Here is a 17,552-nt window from a genome sequence, read left to right as displayed (position 1 = left end):
CCAGAAAGACCAAGCCATTTTAGAAGCTTGGAATATCCAGCCTTATCTCCCGCCTCTTGAGAGGGGAGAGGGGCTGGAAATGGAGTCAATGATGGATCATGCCTACATAAAAATCTCACAAGTATGGGGTTCAGACTGCTTCTCAGTTGGTACACATGGAAGTGCTTTGAGAGTGGCCTCCCTGGTGGGGGCACGGAAGCTGCTTGCCTTACTCATCTCTTCCAAATGGAGGTTCATCTGTATTGTTTTTCATATCGTTTTTATCATAAACTTGTAAACAGTGTTAAAAAAAAGAAACAACAAAATGGAGTCACTTGGGCTAAGCTTCATGTCAGCAAACCAAGACTGAAGGCCTAATCTTATTGCAGTTCTCAACTACCTTCCTAGGAATGTGGCCTTAAACCAGCAATGTGGAATTACCTGGTCAGCACTAGTGATCTGCCTGATTGACCCCTGCCTTCCCTCATAGGAAAGTGACCTTGCCTGAAATGATCCACTCTTTGCAAAAACTTCCTTGCTCCATCTCCTTCTGCCCATAAAAGTCTTCCATTTTGTATAGCTCCTCAGAGCTCCTGTCTGCTAGACGGGATGCTGTCTGATTCATGAATCATTGAATGAAGCCAATTAGATCTTCACTTACTCAGTTGAATTTTGTTTTTTAACAATAGTAAGTAAATTGTTTTACTGAGTTCCATGAGCCATTCTAGCAAATTAATCAAAGAGGAGGGAGTCCCGAAAACCTCCTAGGTGTCAGAATCATAGGTGACAATTAGAACTTATGATTAGCATCTGAGGGGGGTGGTCTTGTGGGACCAAGCCATTAACCTGTGGGATTTGACACTATCTTTAAGCAGATGGTATCAGACCTTACACTGTTTCATACAATGTACTTAAGAATTTGTCACAAACAAGAAAGGGCTTGAGAAAAATGGCTCCAGGTCATTAGGAATCTATAAAGGCAGCAGAGAGCCCAAAGATAGTTTGATGAAGGTGGTTCTCTGAGGGCCATCCTGAGGAATCTTTTAGGAGTTAATTCAACTATGTAGCAATTTTCACTTTCATTCATTCTCCTCCTTCTGCAGAGGCTTTAAATATTGGCTTTAAATATTGGCTTTAAATATTTTGGTGTTTCAAATACACCATACTCTTTCATATTTTAAGTTTTTAAAGTGTTTTTATCTAGTTTGGCGTTATGTGTCATATTTTGTAACTTTTAAAATTTAATTAAAAATTATATATACACACATAATGTAAATATGCATGTGTGTACGTGTGTGTGTGTGTGTGTGTGTGTGTGTGTGTGTGTGTGTATGCATTTGTACCTAGACTGAGGCTAAGAAAAAACAAATAGTATGCTGTTATTGCCTGATTCTTGCTTCAGGTTTAATACCTAGTGACTGCTGCTGGCAATGTAGGAATGTTGATATGTCTTGTTAAATTCTTTCTTGGGGAGATGCTACTTCAAAAGAAGTATGGCTGGGGTGCCTGGGTGGCTCAGTCAGTTAAGCGTTCAACTTTGGTTCAGGTCATGATCTTGTGGTTCATGGGTTTGAGCCCCACATCAGGCTCTGTGTTGACAGCTCAGAGCTTGAATTCTGTGTCCTCCTCTCTCTCTGCCCCTCCCCCACTCACACTCTATCTGTCTGTCTCTCTCTCTCAAATAAATAAATAAACAAACAGACAAACAAACCTAAAAAGAAGAGGTATGGCTACCTAGGAGGCTACTGTTTTGGGGTGGGAATGTGTTAGAGAGGGGGCAGAGATTCTAAGGCCAGCAGATTAGAAAGAGATTCCAGTAAACAGCTCTCAAAATTCTCAGTCCCTGGAGAGGCGAGGAGAGGACTGGCTGTCCCCGAGCAGCAGGTTTTGCTCATTTCTGAGAAACCTTGGGACAACAGCTCTGGTTGGCAGAGGGCCGCATGGTCCTTTTGCCAAAGTACACATAGCATGTGGTCCTCCCCATCTGTAACTCTAGAGTCTAGACCAACTGAGCAAGAGGTGAATTTGTAATGTCACCCCTCATCAATCAGAACATTAAAAAATGTGATTATCAGTGGGACTTTTTGGCTGTGGCTTTCTTCCAGGGAAAGGAAAAGAAGGAAACCATTTTTATACATTGATAAGAAAATGCTATTGAAACACTCTCACTGAAATTAACTCTAATTAGGAATTCTAAGGACAGAACCTCAAACCAGTTTGTAGTCATCCAATGTACACAACAACCCAGAAACATTCAATAACTTCATTACAATGTAATGAGTTAATGCAGAACTAGCTCTAGAACCTGGATCCCTTTACTTCCAGGCTAGTAGTTGCTCCCCATTTTACTTCTATCCTTGAATTTGGCTCACTAGCTTCTGGTTTTCATTCTACTCAAATAAGGTTGTATTTGCAACTACTGCCATTTGTCTTTGGTGCCTCCAGGTTTCATATTATACAAGTCTGGCTGCATAACTGAAGACTTAAGAGTCTAATACAAAGCAATAAAAGCCTATAGCAAACTATTTGCTTTCTGGCCCAAAATTGATGGGAAAAAGAGAGTACAGGAGATTATCTTTACTGATTTTCCTTATACTTCCAACTAAGGTTTAGTTCTGTTTTCATTGTCTTATATTTCCCAAAGTATTCTGAGACATTGGCTCGGTCCAATGGATTTAGAATTCCTTGCCAAGCCTCCAATGTCCTCATGACCTAAAATAGGAATGTTAGAATTGCTGAGTACTATTCAAAGACTGGAAGGAGGTTTGCCCAGTCTACTGACATTTCTTCCAGTATGTTCTCATTTCTAAGGTGGATACTGTCCTAAATCAGAATGTAATGGTGGGAATAACCTGGGTTTTGAAATCTGGATTTTAATTCTTGTGTCAGCATTTACTAGCTGGTAGACTTGGGCATTTTATCTCACCTTCCTGAGTCTCAGTTTCCTAGTTTGTAAGGTGAGCAAGTAGGACAGGTGACTATGCAGGTTTGATTCCGCCTTTAAACTGTCCTGACCTATCAGTGCATCACATAGTTCACGTGAGAGGAAGTTTGGGTGCCTTAGCCATGTTCGGTTCACCTCTTACCCTCTTTTCTTACCATTGTTTGTTTGTTTGTTTGTTTTTATAAATCACCTTTCTTTTTTTATGTTTACCTCACTCCTTTCCTTCTGACTTTGTCTCCCATTATTGACTCGGGGCTTGCCTCTCATGCTTGCAGACTGGTTTTCCTTCCTGAGTGTTTTGAGTTTCAAGACAGTCACAAGCGTACTTTTCTGATACCCTCTTTCTCCATTATCAGTGGGAGTTTTTGGCTAAGGTTTTCTTCCAGGGATAGGAAAAGAAGAAAACCATTTCTGCACATCGATAAGATGGTATTGACACACTCTCACTTAAATCAACTCTAATTAGGACTTCTTCTTCTTTTTTTTTTTTTATTTATTTTTGAGAGACAGAGAGAGACAGAGCACAAGTAGGGGAGGGGCAGAGAGAGAATGAGACACAGAATCTGAAGCGGGCTCCAAACTCTGAGCTGTTAGCACAGAGCCTGATTTGGGTCTTGAACTCACATGTGAGATCATGACCTGAGCCGAAGTTGGATGCTTGACTAAGCCACCCAGGTGTCCTATCTAATTAGTACTTCTTAGGACAGAACTTCAAATCAGCTTGTAGTCATCCAACATACAGATGAGGAAACTGTGCATTTTTGATTGGTTACTCACCCATTCAAGACCTAGCCCCAGGAATCTACCTTAGTATTTTCCAGAATGGCTGGCATCCTACCAGTTTGCCTGATTCACTCCAGACCTGTCTGAAGGATATATGAGAATGGTAACAATGTTGATGAAGAGCCTGTGGCATTGCCTGGTACAGACTAATTGTGAAAACGCTAAATTCTTTTGCTCCCTAGGAGTGAGGACCATGTCCACATACTGCCTGAGCCAGAAGCCAAGCATTGGAGACAGGGCTGGTAGGAGTCGTGAGAGGTTGATGAAGAAGGTGGACAATCATGTTTCTCGTTTCTCATTGTTTTCATTGCTACTTCCAGAGCATTCATTCAGAGATGACTTTACTCCCTTAAATGATAAAAAGACATTACATACCCAGTGCCCATCAACTGTACGCTGGGGATGGGTTGCTTGTGTGGGCACCGTGCTTTTACTCTTCCACAATCCCTTTCATCCGAATTGTCTCCACAGTCATTTTCTCCATTGCACTGTAACCTGTTGGCAATGCAGCGGCCTAGTCAGGAAAAGCAAACAACATTAACAACAAACGATTATTTGAGAAAATATCCATTGATCTTAAATGAGTGAGTGCTTTAAGTTTCAAGGGAGAGTTGTGAGGGAAAGTTTTCATTATTTTTGATACAGATTTAGGAAATATGGAAATAGATGCTAAGCTGCTATTTTCCCTTTTTTTTAGGGTTACAGGGTCACCCTAGAATTACTTAGTCACCATTGGGCTAATTGTCTTAAATAAGGGAGGTAGTGCTGGATCCCATTCTCATTACAGTGAACTTGCTGTAGAGATCATGTTCTGTAGGAGAAAATCAACAGTAAGTTCAGACTTCTGTTTTGATTCAGAACAAAATCAAGGTCACTGTTTTTATTTTTTAAAAACCCTATAATTTAATATATACACATGATAATATCACTGTATCTCTACATTTTTACGTTGAGTGAGAGAAGCCAGACACATTAGAGTCATGCTGCGTGATTTTTTTTAAATCTTATGTTCAAGAACATAAAATTTATTATATCTCAGTTTTTGAACAAGTTAAATGCCTAGGTACTACAGTGTTAGGTAGCAGATTAAGTGAGTGAATTTACAAAATAGTACAAACCCCATGTACTTAGATAGTTATCTTCCTTTTAAAATTTGCCGAATATCATAAGGATCCTTGGACTCCATGTATATGTATATATTACAGAAATTGAAATGCCTTATGTACAATGACAGCCCCTCTCCTGTCCCTTAGCCTTTGGCATAGAATCGGGGATTCTGGCGTCTGTACAATTATGTACAGGTCTCACTGATGACAAGATTAAATTAAATGTTTTACTCAAGATGATCTGGTTAATTACTTTAAGTTGTGAGGGGCATCTTCCTGCAGCTATGCATGACTATTTTGACTAACTGAAATGCTTTGGGGAAATTGGATATTCTGTTGAATTTAATTTTTGTATTACTAGAGAGTTACCCAGAAAGCACTTAGTTTCAACTCTTTCGGTAAATAATCTTCACTAAGAAGGTAGAGAAAAATGAAAGTAATTAAGTCTCTTTCTTTATTATTCAACATTTTGCATTGTATCTGGACTATGATTAGAAACAATTATTGTTATGAGCACCATAGTCACACAAGACTGAATACTTTGAGAAAATTGAATTTCTGTGAATCCCAAGATATAACCTGAAAGATACTCTGTTTTTAAAATAGCACATCTCTGGTGTTTTGTTTGTTTGCTTTTTTCAGGGCAGAACAGAATGTATAATTTAGTTTGAAATATAGATGCTTTGTCCAAAGGAAACAAAACCCAAATATTACATTTTTTAAAAGTTTTGAGCTTCACACTTGTAATTGAGTGAAATTGAGCAAAAGCTAATTTTCGATTTGGTTACAGTAAAAGAAGAAAATCCCATTTTATCAGGTAGAGGTAGGGATATACCTGCAGGATATAGTTCTCATTAGCCTAGCTTTGTGAGTAGGGTACTAGATCTGTTTGAATATAAGAAAACCTATCCATTTGGTTCTTCTGGGGATATTGAAGAGGAACTATTAGCAAGGGTAGGGATGAAGGCAAGAGGACATCTTTTGAGTGATATTTAGGGGTGGGTGGTACCAGCGATATAGATCTGATAGTACACAGCTGAGAATGGTTCCAGGCCACAGAGACTCAATGGAATAGGAAGCACAATGGGAGAGATACTGTGAGCCATAAATATATCTCATACCAGGAAAGGAATGGGAAAGGTGAAGGGCAGTTTGATATAGTGCAGGATCTGCAGAAGTCAGCATGCTTTAGCCAATGCATGCGTATATAAACTTGCACCTAGAGCTGTGCATCATTTAGAAACCGTACATATTTTTCCTATTTACTTGAACTGATTTGTGTTACTGCAGTGGTATGTTATATGCATAATGAGCTATAAATTCTCTAGTGTTTATGCTTAAAATTAGGATTTTGACAGAGGAGTTGGCATAGTGCATGGGGATTATTAGCCTCATGGGTAATTCTCAAAGATCCATGTATGCATTGAAATCATACATTTAGTCTTGGAGAACTCTGAACAGCAATCATGAGAGAAGAAAGGGAAGAGGGAAACTCTATTTTTTTTAATTAATTTATTTTTATTTAAATGTTTATTTTTTTATTAAAAGTATTTTTTATTTTTTATTATTTTTTTAATTTAGCTATTCTTTTTTATTTTCATTTTTTTATTATGAAATTTATTGTCAAATTGGTTTCCATACAACACCCAGTGCTCATCCCAACAGGTGCCCTCCTCAGTATCCATCACCCACCCACCCCTCCCTCCCTCCCCCCATAAACCCTCAGTTTGTTCTCAGTTTTTAGGAGCCTCTTATGGGGAAACTCTCTTTAGAATAAACAGTTCTTTGTTAATTGAAGGCCAAACATCCTATTGAGTCGAATAATGGTCCATCTAATCTTTTATTCTCTTTGAGAGTGGCATTAGCATATGGTTTTAGAAGAGCAAAGTGGTATATAATCTTCGGTGGAATATTTAACAACCAATAGGCCATGGTACCACCCAATCAAAATGGATGCCAAGCACATCTGTGCCAGGGATTAGCTACTTAGTGGCTGGATCATGGGAAGATCTAGGGATTCCTGGTGAAGGCATCTGGACAGCAGCTCAGGGGTTACTAAGAGAGCTCAGGGTAGGAGCAGCTTACCAAACATGGCACGTGCATGTTAATAGTCCATTTTTATCATTTGCTGTGGGTGTACTGTTGATGAACTAGAGATCACCTGTCCTTACCCCACTAGCTTTCCTGAAATCACTTATTATGAATAGGTGGCTCATGGATGTATCTAAAGCCTTGTCAAACTTGTGAATATTTTGACCTAAACAAAGCCCTTTTGTAGTAAATTTCATAGATTTAACATCCATTAAAGAAAGGAGTTCTTTCCGGTAATTTGTTCCAAAACTACCCTTCAAGCTTCGAATAGTTGCACCTCAGTTCTAAATCTTTATCTTAATATTCTGGATTTAATTCCTAAGTCTGTATTCTGCTCAGTCATTGCCATCAAGATTTTTTCCATATTCCCTCTTTTGTCAACTAGTGACATGACCTTATGCATGTAGCCGTGAAGTGTGTCTTCCTACCCATGTGCCATCCTCATATCCCAGGTTTTGGCGGGGGGGGGGGGGGGGGTATGGCACAGAAGAAAAATCCTGATGCCAGCATTCTTGTCCAACTTTTGAAGAGGCCAGCAAAGCTGAAGGCAGTAAGCAAGGAGCAAGAGGAGGAGAATGTTAGATCTAAGGTCTGGGTCAATTTTCTGTGGAATTTGAAATCTGCTCTTTAAGTTATAAATACTTTACTTGTCATTGTGTACCAGAGTACACAAAAATTATATGGGTTTTATTCACCTGAATTCCAATTTTTATGTCAAATTGACTATTTAGATAAGAGGTGAGTGAACTATGGCTGACGGGCTAAAACTCACCTGCTGCCTGTTTTTGTAAATAAAATTTGATTGGAACACAGCCATGACCATTTGTTTATATGTGGTCTATGGCAGCTTTATGCTACAATGTCAGAGTTGAGTAGTTGCAACAAAAAATGTATGGTCAAAAAGCCTAAAATATTTACTGTCTGGACCTTAACTGAAAAAGTTCACAGAAATCAGATTTAAAGTGTTCAAAATGGTGGTGTTGAAGAGCTGTTAATTATTGAGGATACATATGATTAAGTAATATATTCAAGATTTGAAATCTAATCTAATGAAACTGAAATATCTGAATGAGTAATGGACTTGATGGGAGTGTTGCCACTATTTAAATCATTTTCAATCTTCCTTTTGGAATTACCTTTGGAGCCTTTCAGTGGACCACCCAAGAAAATCTGTCACATCATCTGTAGTCATCCCCCTGATATATCTTAATATTCTTATCTTAATAAACTATATTGAAGATCTTTTATATCTGTAATTCGTTTCAGCTGCTTATTCTGATTATGGATTTGTGCTTATTAATAGCTGAGTTTTACAAGTATCTACTTTCTCTTCCTTTTCCTCCTCCTCTCTTCATCCTGCTTTATCACAGTGTAGGGACCTGGGCATCAGTACTTGAAGAGTAAATGGATCATGCACATGGTCAAAGTGATTATAACTTGAAAGCTATAATTTCATACATGAATAGCTTGGCAATTGGTACCATAACTCCCCTGTCTTGCCATACTTAAAATATGGTTAGACTTCTCTATCATGGCTTTTACTGGTAGTCAATTGGAATAACTATTTAGTCAAGTCATTTTTAGTGGAGACTGAACCTTTTTTATAGTACATTACCACTGTCACAGCGGAATTTATTCTTGCAGTCAACCTCTTCAATTTTGCAGAGCTTAGATGGAATGCATGGTTGGAAAGTCACCAGGGGCTCAGTACATGGTTGTCCTCCAAACTGACTGGGGCGCAAGATGGATCTAACCCTAAACTGAAAGGAAAGGAGAAAAAGGTGAGGAACTCTGAGTCAGGGTCATAGCCTATATATATTCTTCCTCTAGTGATGTTTCCTAAATTAAGTAATGAATATTCCAGTTCCATTATTGCATGCCCTTAGAAAAGTCATCACCTCTCTGGGCCTCAGTTTTCCAAACTGTAAAATGGGAAAGCAGGACCAAAGATTTCTAAGACTTCTTACTCTGAAACCATATGAGAATAAATTATATCAAAATCAAATGCACAGATATTTACTGAGTGTCTCACATGCAGTAAATCTTCCAGGGAGTAACAATAGCATCTTTATATCTCAAAGGTAGTGTGAAGTGATCAATGTGAAGGGATTTGGGGTTTTTGTCTTTGTTTTTGTTTTTTGCATAAGGAAGTCAACATGGAAAACAAGGTTGACATATTCTCCACATTTTAAAGGATTTTAAATGGTGAGTAATAAAACAGGGAGTCAGGGAAGGATAGACACATGACAAGATCAAAAAGTACTGACTTTGAAGTCAGAAAAATTCAGCTTCAAAATATAGTGTCTCTACTCATCAGAGGCATATTCTTGGGAAAATTACTTATTTCCTAATGAGCTCTAACTTCCTCATCTGTAAAATGGGTAGGAAAGCACACTCTCATGTGTGAACAAGGTGATATAAGGGCCTAGAACAGTTTCCCTCAGACAGTGGGTGCTCCACAAATGAGTTCCTTTTTCTTCCCAAATGTGTGACTGCTGAGCACCCACTCTGATTGGGGTTTCTGTGGGCCAATGCCCTTACAGGAATGAGCTGAAGTGAGTAAATACTGCAGCTGGAAACAATAAACAAATGGAGGGACTTTCCCATGGGGAGAGGGAAATTAGAAGCAGGGCCAGGAGTCAGTCTTTTGATTAATGTCTCTCATTTTTTTTTAAGAGAGAGAGAGAGAATTCATGTGCAAGACAGGGAGAGAGAGAGAGAGAGAGAGAGAGAGAGAGAGAGAGAGAGAGAGAATCTTAAGTAGGCTCCAGTCTCCATGCTCAGCATAGAGCCTGACTTGGGGCTTGATCCCATGACCCTGGGATCATGACCTGAACTGAAATCAAGAGTCAGATGCTTAACCGATGGAGCCACGTGGGTGTATCTAATGTCCCTCATTTGTCTGATTTTAAATTTTGGACTGAAATCTCCATTTTCTAGCACCTGCTTTTGCTTTCTGAGCTCTCAGAGGGAACAGGCAGTGGAATCCAGAGCTCAATAAGAATAATATCAATACTGGGGGCAGAATTTCCTTTGAAAGATTGCTAAATGGAATTTTCCCTCAATGGAAGCTGGAATGGTGTATTTTCAGAAACTGAGGAAATTGAGCATTTCTGTGATTGTTGATCCTGTCAGGTCATCCAAATCTTTTATTGTGATTCAGATTTCCTGAAGATGCCCATGGGTCACCTACCTGTTTTTCGACACAAGGGTCACAGGCTGACCATGGTCCATAATCTCCCAGAAGGCAGTTGATGGGACAACGTTGCAGGTTACATTCTCTAGTCTCCAGCTTAGTGCAAAGCTGGTCACAAAAGTTATCCAGATAGTACTGATCAACTACGATTTTTCTGTAATAGTGAGAAAAGATCTGCTTAGAATGAGTATATTCACTGTGGTTCCATCCCCATAAGAAAAATACCACTGAGCATTGACCACGATGAATAAAAGGAAAGAAATTGTTTTGGAAAGTCAGGCAGGTTGGCATCCGTGCAGTTCTTACCACTTAACGGCATTCAGGACTGGATACATAATTTTTGGGGCCCAGTGCAAAATGAAAATGAGGGGCCTCTTGTTAAAACATTATTAGGAATTTTGAGACAGCGACGGCAGAGCATTAAGCCAAGCATGGAGCCCTTCTCAGTGTGGTCCTGTGTGACTGCATAGGAAACACATCCAGGAAGCTGGCCCTCATGGAAGTCTCTGAAGGGACTGGATAGGAAAGAAAAGAAAGAAGAAAGTTTCTGCAAATTCCTTACATTATGACAACACAGTGTAATAAGTATAATGATTGAGACAGAGTCAGAGTGCTGTGAGGCCAAAGATCCAAAGAGAAAAATAATAGGAGAGATAAATTTTGAAAAATTCATGAGACGCCTCCAGGCATCAAAGGGCAGGGTATGCGGGGGGGAAAGGCACATGCCAAGATTACAGGTGGAAGAACAGGAAGCATCCATGGAGGAGTTGGTGGATGGGCCCGGGTGGTGCTGGTGGAGAAGAGCCGGGTGTATTGTTGTGCTTTATTTGGTAGCCAGTGGAGAGCTACTGAGGGACTCTTGAGTGAAGGACTATTAAAGCTTTAACCTACTTAGTGGATGGTTTATTGGGGGAGTCAGCTGGTGATTTTAATGAGACTCACACTGCGCATGTAAAAAGAGTTTTGTAAAATAGGTCTCTAAAAACCTATAATGATTAAAGCACATTAAATATATACCTTTCTTCCCTAGTCATGTGAGCATCTTCATGGAACAGAAACATTGAACAGTTTTAAAGAAACTGTGGGGGCTAAGTAGTCTGAATCGGTGAGAACACTGAATTATTAAATGTTTTCAATTAAACACGGTTTTCCTGCCTTCTTCTACTTGCTGACAATCAAGCTAATAGCTAATAGCGCTGCTCAATTGAGGTCCTGTTAGACTCAGTTTAATGAGTAGAAAATTCTCTATAATTAACTCACTAACTGTAGGCAAGTGGAGCTATACACTGATTGAAAAAAGGCTTGAGTAGAGATTCTTAGCAAGTTAAATAGTCAACAGAAAATATTGCACACATTCTTAATTAAATTTCTTCGAAGCTCCTTGATTTTATGGAGAGAACAAATGCAGACTTCCTTTCAACCGTATGTGGAAAAGACCTCAAATTCCATCCAAATCGAATCCCATGATTTCTTACTTTGAGATATACTTTTTTTCTTCCTCATTGCTGGGTGTGGCACTTTTGATATTGCTAAGTCTGTCTGTGAGGTTTCCCATGGCACAAAGTCAATCTTCATAGCTCGAACCCACCTCTGTCTGCTCTGGGTTCCAGAATTGCAGGTTTTTGAGCAGCTGGACCACTGACTCCATGGGTAATGATCACAGAAACAGGGTTGGCACTTGTCAATCAGAGCACTCAGGAGGATGAAATACAAGATGGAGTGTCTGGCCATGCCTTGAAACCTCTAAGCCCTGAAGGGGAATGATAAAATACATATCAAACAGTTGTTGGGGGTAAAACTTTACAAGTCACTCTCAGTTACAGACTCAGCTATGATCTTAGAAATTATTTGCGCCTCCCCGCCCCCCTTAACGCAAGTTTACACCTATAAATCCCCGTGCTCATGACTACGAATCCTACTTTCTTTTTTAAGATCCTACTTATATTTTTAGAGTGGATATTCCCATAGTTACAACTCCCAGTACTAGTAAGTTTCTCTGAGCTGTTAGTGACAGGCTATAAGACAAAGTGTTGCAGTATATACATTTGTATTACACTTCATTCCAAAATGGAATTTTGTGTGGGCAGTACCCTCAATTACGTGGCAAGTTTTCATACTCTTCCGGACTGGGGGAGGAGTTTGGAGCATTTTTCTGGAAGCTCTAATTTCTTGGTATCCTAGAAACCTGATAAAGAGAGTTCAATGTTTAACTGTCTCTACCTATGGAGTCACAGAAGTTAGAGCTGAAATGGATCTTTGAAATCTCCAGGTTAAACCCCCTCATTTCCTGGATAATGAACTGAGGCTTAAGGAGGTACAATAATGTTGAGACTACATGGCAACTAAGAGCCGAAGACTCCTCATTCTTGGATGAGGTGCACCCTTTCACTGAACTTCTAATCACATTAATGATTGTGTAACTGGAACATCTAGTTGCTTTGAACTCTACCACCCGGGCCACAAGAGGGTTTTTCCAGATGTAACTGAATGCCAGAGAAAACTTTGACCAGTGGTTCCCCTCTGTGTGCTGTGGAGCCTTGACGATCTGTGAGCTATTGAAAGGAATTTGCAAAACCACTTCTGCTCCCAGTGTTGTTATTTGATTTTTTTTCTCTTTTGAAAAAAAATGTTTATTTATTTTTGAGAGAGAGAGAGCACGAGCGAGGAAGGGGCAGAGAGAGGGAGACACAGAATCCCAAGCAGGCTCCAGGCTCTGAGCTCTTGGCACAGAGCCTGATGCGGGGCTCGAACCCATGAACTGGGAGATCATGACCTGAGCTGAAGTTGGACGTCCAACTGACTGAATCACCCAGGCGCCCCTAGCTGTGTTGATCTTAGTATCTCTCACAAAACATGCAACATGATTAAGTATATATAGAAAATGCTGCTCTAACTTTCATTTAAAGAGGTAAAATGGCATTCACCTAATTTCTCTGTGTCTCAGTTTCGTCATCTGTAAAACAGCAATAATACTCTCCCTTGTTCATAAGGTTTTTGCTAGAGTTCAGTAAGAAAATTCATGTAAAGTGCTTAGGACAATCCTTGGCATGGAATCATCACTCAATAAAAATTAGCTTTTTCAAAAAAAAGTAAGTAATAACATTTAAGAGTGCAACAAATTTAATTATAGCTATTGTTTATGCATTTTTCAAAATTAGGGGCTCTTAAGTAGAAGCGAGGATCATGTGAAGACCAAAAATACGTTTTGATATTAAATAAGGCTATTCATATTCAAAAAAAATTAAAAATATGACTTTAGTTACTTTTCATCCTACAAATAAAACCAGATCTCTGAACATTTTATTTGAAATTGCAATTTTCCACCAGTGTTTCCCACCCTCCTTCACTGCTTTGTTTTTCTTTGTTATACATCCCCTCCTGATACATAAATTACTGAAGTTTAAATAAATATCTCCTCTTCCCCTTTTCCTTCTTCTTTTTTAAAATGTTTATTTATTTATTTTGAGAGAAAAAGAGGGTGAGTGAATAGAGGAGGGGCTGAAAGAGAGAGAGAGAGAATCTCAAGCAGGCTCAGTTCTGTCAGTGCCCGATGGAGGGCTCGAACTCATGAACTGTGAGATCATGACCTGAGGCAAAATCAACAGTTGGCTGCTTAACCAACTGAGCCACCCAGGTGCCCCTTTCCTTCTTCCTTAGAATGCAAACAGCATGGTGGTTGATCTCTTTTGTCTGTTTTATTCATTTCAGCATTAAGAAGAATGAGAGCAAGCATAGCATATAATGAGTAAATATTTTTGAATGGAGTCTGGGAAACAGTTTAGAAATTGGTTCTTATGAAATAGGAATATAATAATGTGAGTCCATAATTACAGCCATTTTGTAATAACTGTTCTTAAATTTTCTGTCAAATTAAGGATATTTGATAGATTTTAGAAATGAGCTTGTCTAATTGTCTTCCATTGTTTTCACGAGTGATGGTTTGTAGCATAACTGCTTTACCTCTAGTTTGTTATAACAGTTCACTGAAATAAAAAATTACACCTTTTGACATTCGAATTTCTTTTAAAGCACTTGTAATTTATTTGGTTAGTCCACCTCTTATTTATCTGATAACATTTATTAAGTTCTGAATTGTATCAAAATGTGAGGTGCCTGGGTGGCTCAGTCGGTTAAGAGTCTGACTTCAGCTCAGGTCATGATCTCTCAGTTTGAGAGTTCAAGCCCCATGTCAGGCTCTATGCTGACAGCTCGGAGCCTGAAGCCTGCTTCAGATTCTGTGTCTCCCTCTCTCTGCTCCTCCCCCGCTCATTCTCTCTCTCTCTCTCTCTCTCTCTCTCTGTCTCTGATATAAAGAAACATTTAAAAAATTTTAAATTGTATCAAAATGTATGAAGAAGAAAATTAAGATGGTTTATAATATAATCAACCAGAAAATTTCTGCTGACTTTCAAAAAATAAAAACAACACGTGCTTATATTTGAAATTTTTAAACAGGCAAGAAAGAAAAATACAAGGCCAGATTTCTCTTTTACCTGTAGCCAGAATCAGTCCCCACACATAATCACTGTTTTATCTTTTTATAGGTATCCAATGGAAGGAAAATTCTTCTGTACATTACCTTACACATATACATATGCATGTTCTTTAAATATATGCACATGAATAGGACATGTGATGTATATTACTCTGTACTTTGCTGTTTTCACTTCATAATACACTTTGACTATCTTTCTATATTGATAGATGCATATCTACTTCATCTTTTTAATGGTTGCATAGTTTTATACCAATATGGGTGTATTACATTGGATTTAACTATTATCCTAATTTTAGGCATTTAGTTTACACCTACACTGCCATAAACACCTTCATATTGTATCTTAGTATATATACTTTTGTAGTATATGCATGGGACCAATGGGTGTGTTCCTAGCAGTAGGTGACTTAGTCAAATCATGTGAAATTTAAAATATTAATAAGTATTGCCAAATTGCCCTACTGAAATATGGCCACCTCAAATGTTTCAGAGGGTAAGTTTCTGATTATATTTTAATGTATTTTTTATGTACTTTTATGTATTTTTAATGTATTTTTTAATATATTTTAATATCTTACATTTCTTAGTTGTGATAAGAGGATACTTCGGCCAAAAAAAAATGGGTTCATCATTTTGTTAATCTTCATTCAAACTAAGAGTTTGGGATCAGATGTAATAATTATTTCTTCAATATGCTCAAATATTAGAGCACTTCTTCTTAATAAACCAGTGAGATTTTTGAACTCCCCTACAAGCTCAGAGAAAAAAGCTACCATAAAAGCAACCAAAACTATTGACACGTGACAGAATGTCCTTCAATTTAAAATGGAATTGACATACATTGGAGTATCCATTGTGTACTGCTCAGCATTGAGTGAGACACAAAGAACAGAATACATTATCACTGTCTGGGGAAGGTAGACAGAAACTGAACATTCTTCCTATGCTTTTCATCCAAGCTTTTTAAATGTAACTCATAGATAAGCTGCTACTTATCTATAAGCGACTACTGCCCTAGGCTATTTGAATCGCAAAAATTAAAGGTTGCTACACTTGCCTGCTGATTTTGGTTCCCGGGTTGTCACCTATCTTTCTTAGTTTTCCTGGGCAGCCCGGAACCATAGGACATTGGGACAAAGAGTGTCCAGACAGAATTTAGCTTATGATTAGACAGAATAGAATGAGTCTTAAACATCAGACCCAAACTCCAGATTGGGTATTTTTTCACTGGCTTCAGGGTCCTTGAGAGCTTAGACTCCTAAAGAATGTGAAGTTTCCCTGTTAACCAACCACTAGACTGACCACCACTCTACCCTCTCACACCCAAACTGGGATCTTCTCATATAGGAACTGCATCAACAAGGAAGCCTAAACAGAAAAGGGTTTTGTTGTTGTTGTTTATTTATTTACTTCTCTCATACATTTTGAAGAAATGGTTTTCTTCCAGAATAGTTCCTTCAATTGCAGAGAAAACAAAATTTTAAAGCATTTTGTTGAATTAACATGTAGATGATTGGGGGAAGTTGAATTACAAGAGACTACCAGTTCTCAGTTCTCAGCAGAAAGTATCTGTTTCAACTTCCAAAAGCTTGAAAGGCAAAGATGGACTTTATTCCAACTAATATCAAAAACCGCAAGAACAGAATCCTTATAAAATTATTCTGATCTCTTCTCTGGGTATAACTGTTCTGAGGCAATTTGGAAAATGCTATAAATTAAGACAGTAATGTCAAAGCTTCTGATTTGAGGAGATGCTAATAAAAGAACTAACTGGTATCTTCTCATTTGATAACATTTTATTGTTATGAGGAAAAATTGTTTCATGTTAAAAGGATTAATTTTCATTCAAATAAAGATAATTATTTCTCTAATTTTGTTATTACCATGGCCCAGCATAAAATATCAAATGTTTCCTTATTTATGAATTTCCAACATCTCTGGGCATTTTGAAACATCTAAAATTATATGTGGGCATTTTACCCATTACCATACCATTTTCATAGAGACATGGAACAAAAGAATGTTCAGTGAATAGAGGAAAATAGAAAAAATCTTCTGTGGTGCCATGGTGGGAGAGTACCAATTCTCTAGTTTCTTATAATTGCCACCTCCCTTGTACTCTAAAAGTCAGTGATCCCACTGAACCATTGAAGACAGCTTTGTGAGCATTTAGAGAATTCTAGTGTAGAGTGAAGTCCATCTTATTCTGACCTGTCACCTTCTGATGTACACGCCTCACATGAACGATCTATCTGTAAGGCAGTTCAGCATATCTTACCCGACAGTTCAAAGGATGTTCTAGTTTGCCCCCAGCTGCAGGTTCTTCCTTTCCATCTCCTTGTAAATTTCTTGAATCTCTTTATTTCATATTTTGTTCTTCTGTGCATTCCCCAGAGGCTCAAAAAATGATATGTACCATTGCTAGGATAGGCTGGGGTGTCCAGGAGTATGACTCATCTTTTGACTAAAGGGTATGTTTGCTTTACTTTTAACTCTAGTGTAACTCATAGAAAAAACTTGATCTCAACAAGGTAGTTCTCTGGAAGTTCTTTAAGAGACATGATCTTTTAGTTCTTTTGAGATTTAAGCTAGGTAGAAAGGCAAATAAGTGGTTATAATCTGAGTTATGTATTTTCACGCATGAAAGGGTATGTTTGTTGGAAACATGATCCATAACTCTGAAATATTAAGATTACAAATGAAATCATTATATCACTCACCTGTAAACAGAGTCTGTGGTGTCCAGAGAGCTTATCTGCAAATGGCTGAAAAAATAATAGGGACTTTCTCAAAACAAAAAGGGGTTATATGATAATCCAAACAAGCTTCCTCCCTCCTATTGCTAGCTAACATAAGGTCCTAACCCGGAGATCTAACGTGTTGTCAAAATAAACACACTGTGGAAACTCTGGACTTTGCAAATGATTACTTCAGCAGTAATACTGAAACTCTGTG

The 17,552-nt window shown here is 38.3% G+C and overlaps 1 protein-coding gene across 1 annotated transcript in view; it reads right to left on the bottom strand.

Moving 5' to 3' along the window:
- C6 (complement C6) overlaps nt 1-17,041 on the bottom strand; it is a 65,260-nt gene extending 48,219 nt beyond the window's left edge. Inside the window, 5 exon segments of the mRNA XM_019811437.3 lie at nt 4,082-4,220; nt 8,519-8,663; nt 10,097-10,253; nt 11,688-11,849; nt 16,876-17,041. Of these exon segments, the coding sequence (XP_019666996.3) occupies nt 4,082-4,220; nt 8,519-8,663; nt 10,097-10,253; nt 11,688-11,830 (584 nt within the window). The 5' untranslated portion in view covers nt 11,831-11,849; nt 16,876-17,041.
- Between the last annotated feature and the right edge of the window lie 511 nt (nt 17,042-17,552).

The sequence above is a fragment of the Felis catus genome, chromosome A1 (assembly GCF_018350175.1).
Source record: "Felis catus isolate Fca126 chromosome A1, F.catus_Fca126_mat1.0, whole genome shotgun sequence".
Lineage (NCBI taxonomy): Eukaryota > Metazoa > Chordata > Mammalia > Carnivora > Felidae > Felis > Felis catus.
The sequence above is the reverse complement of the archived record's forward strand: the minus strand, read 5'-3'. Positions and strand labels throughout refer to the sequence as shown.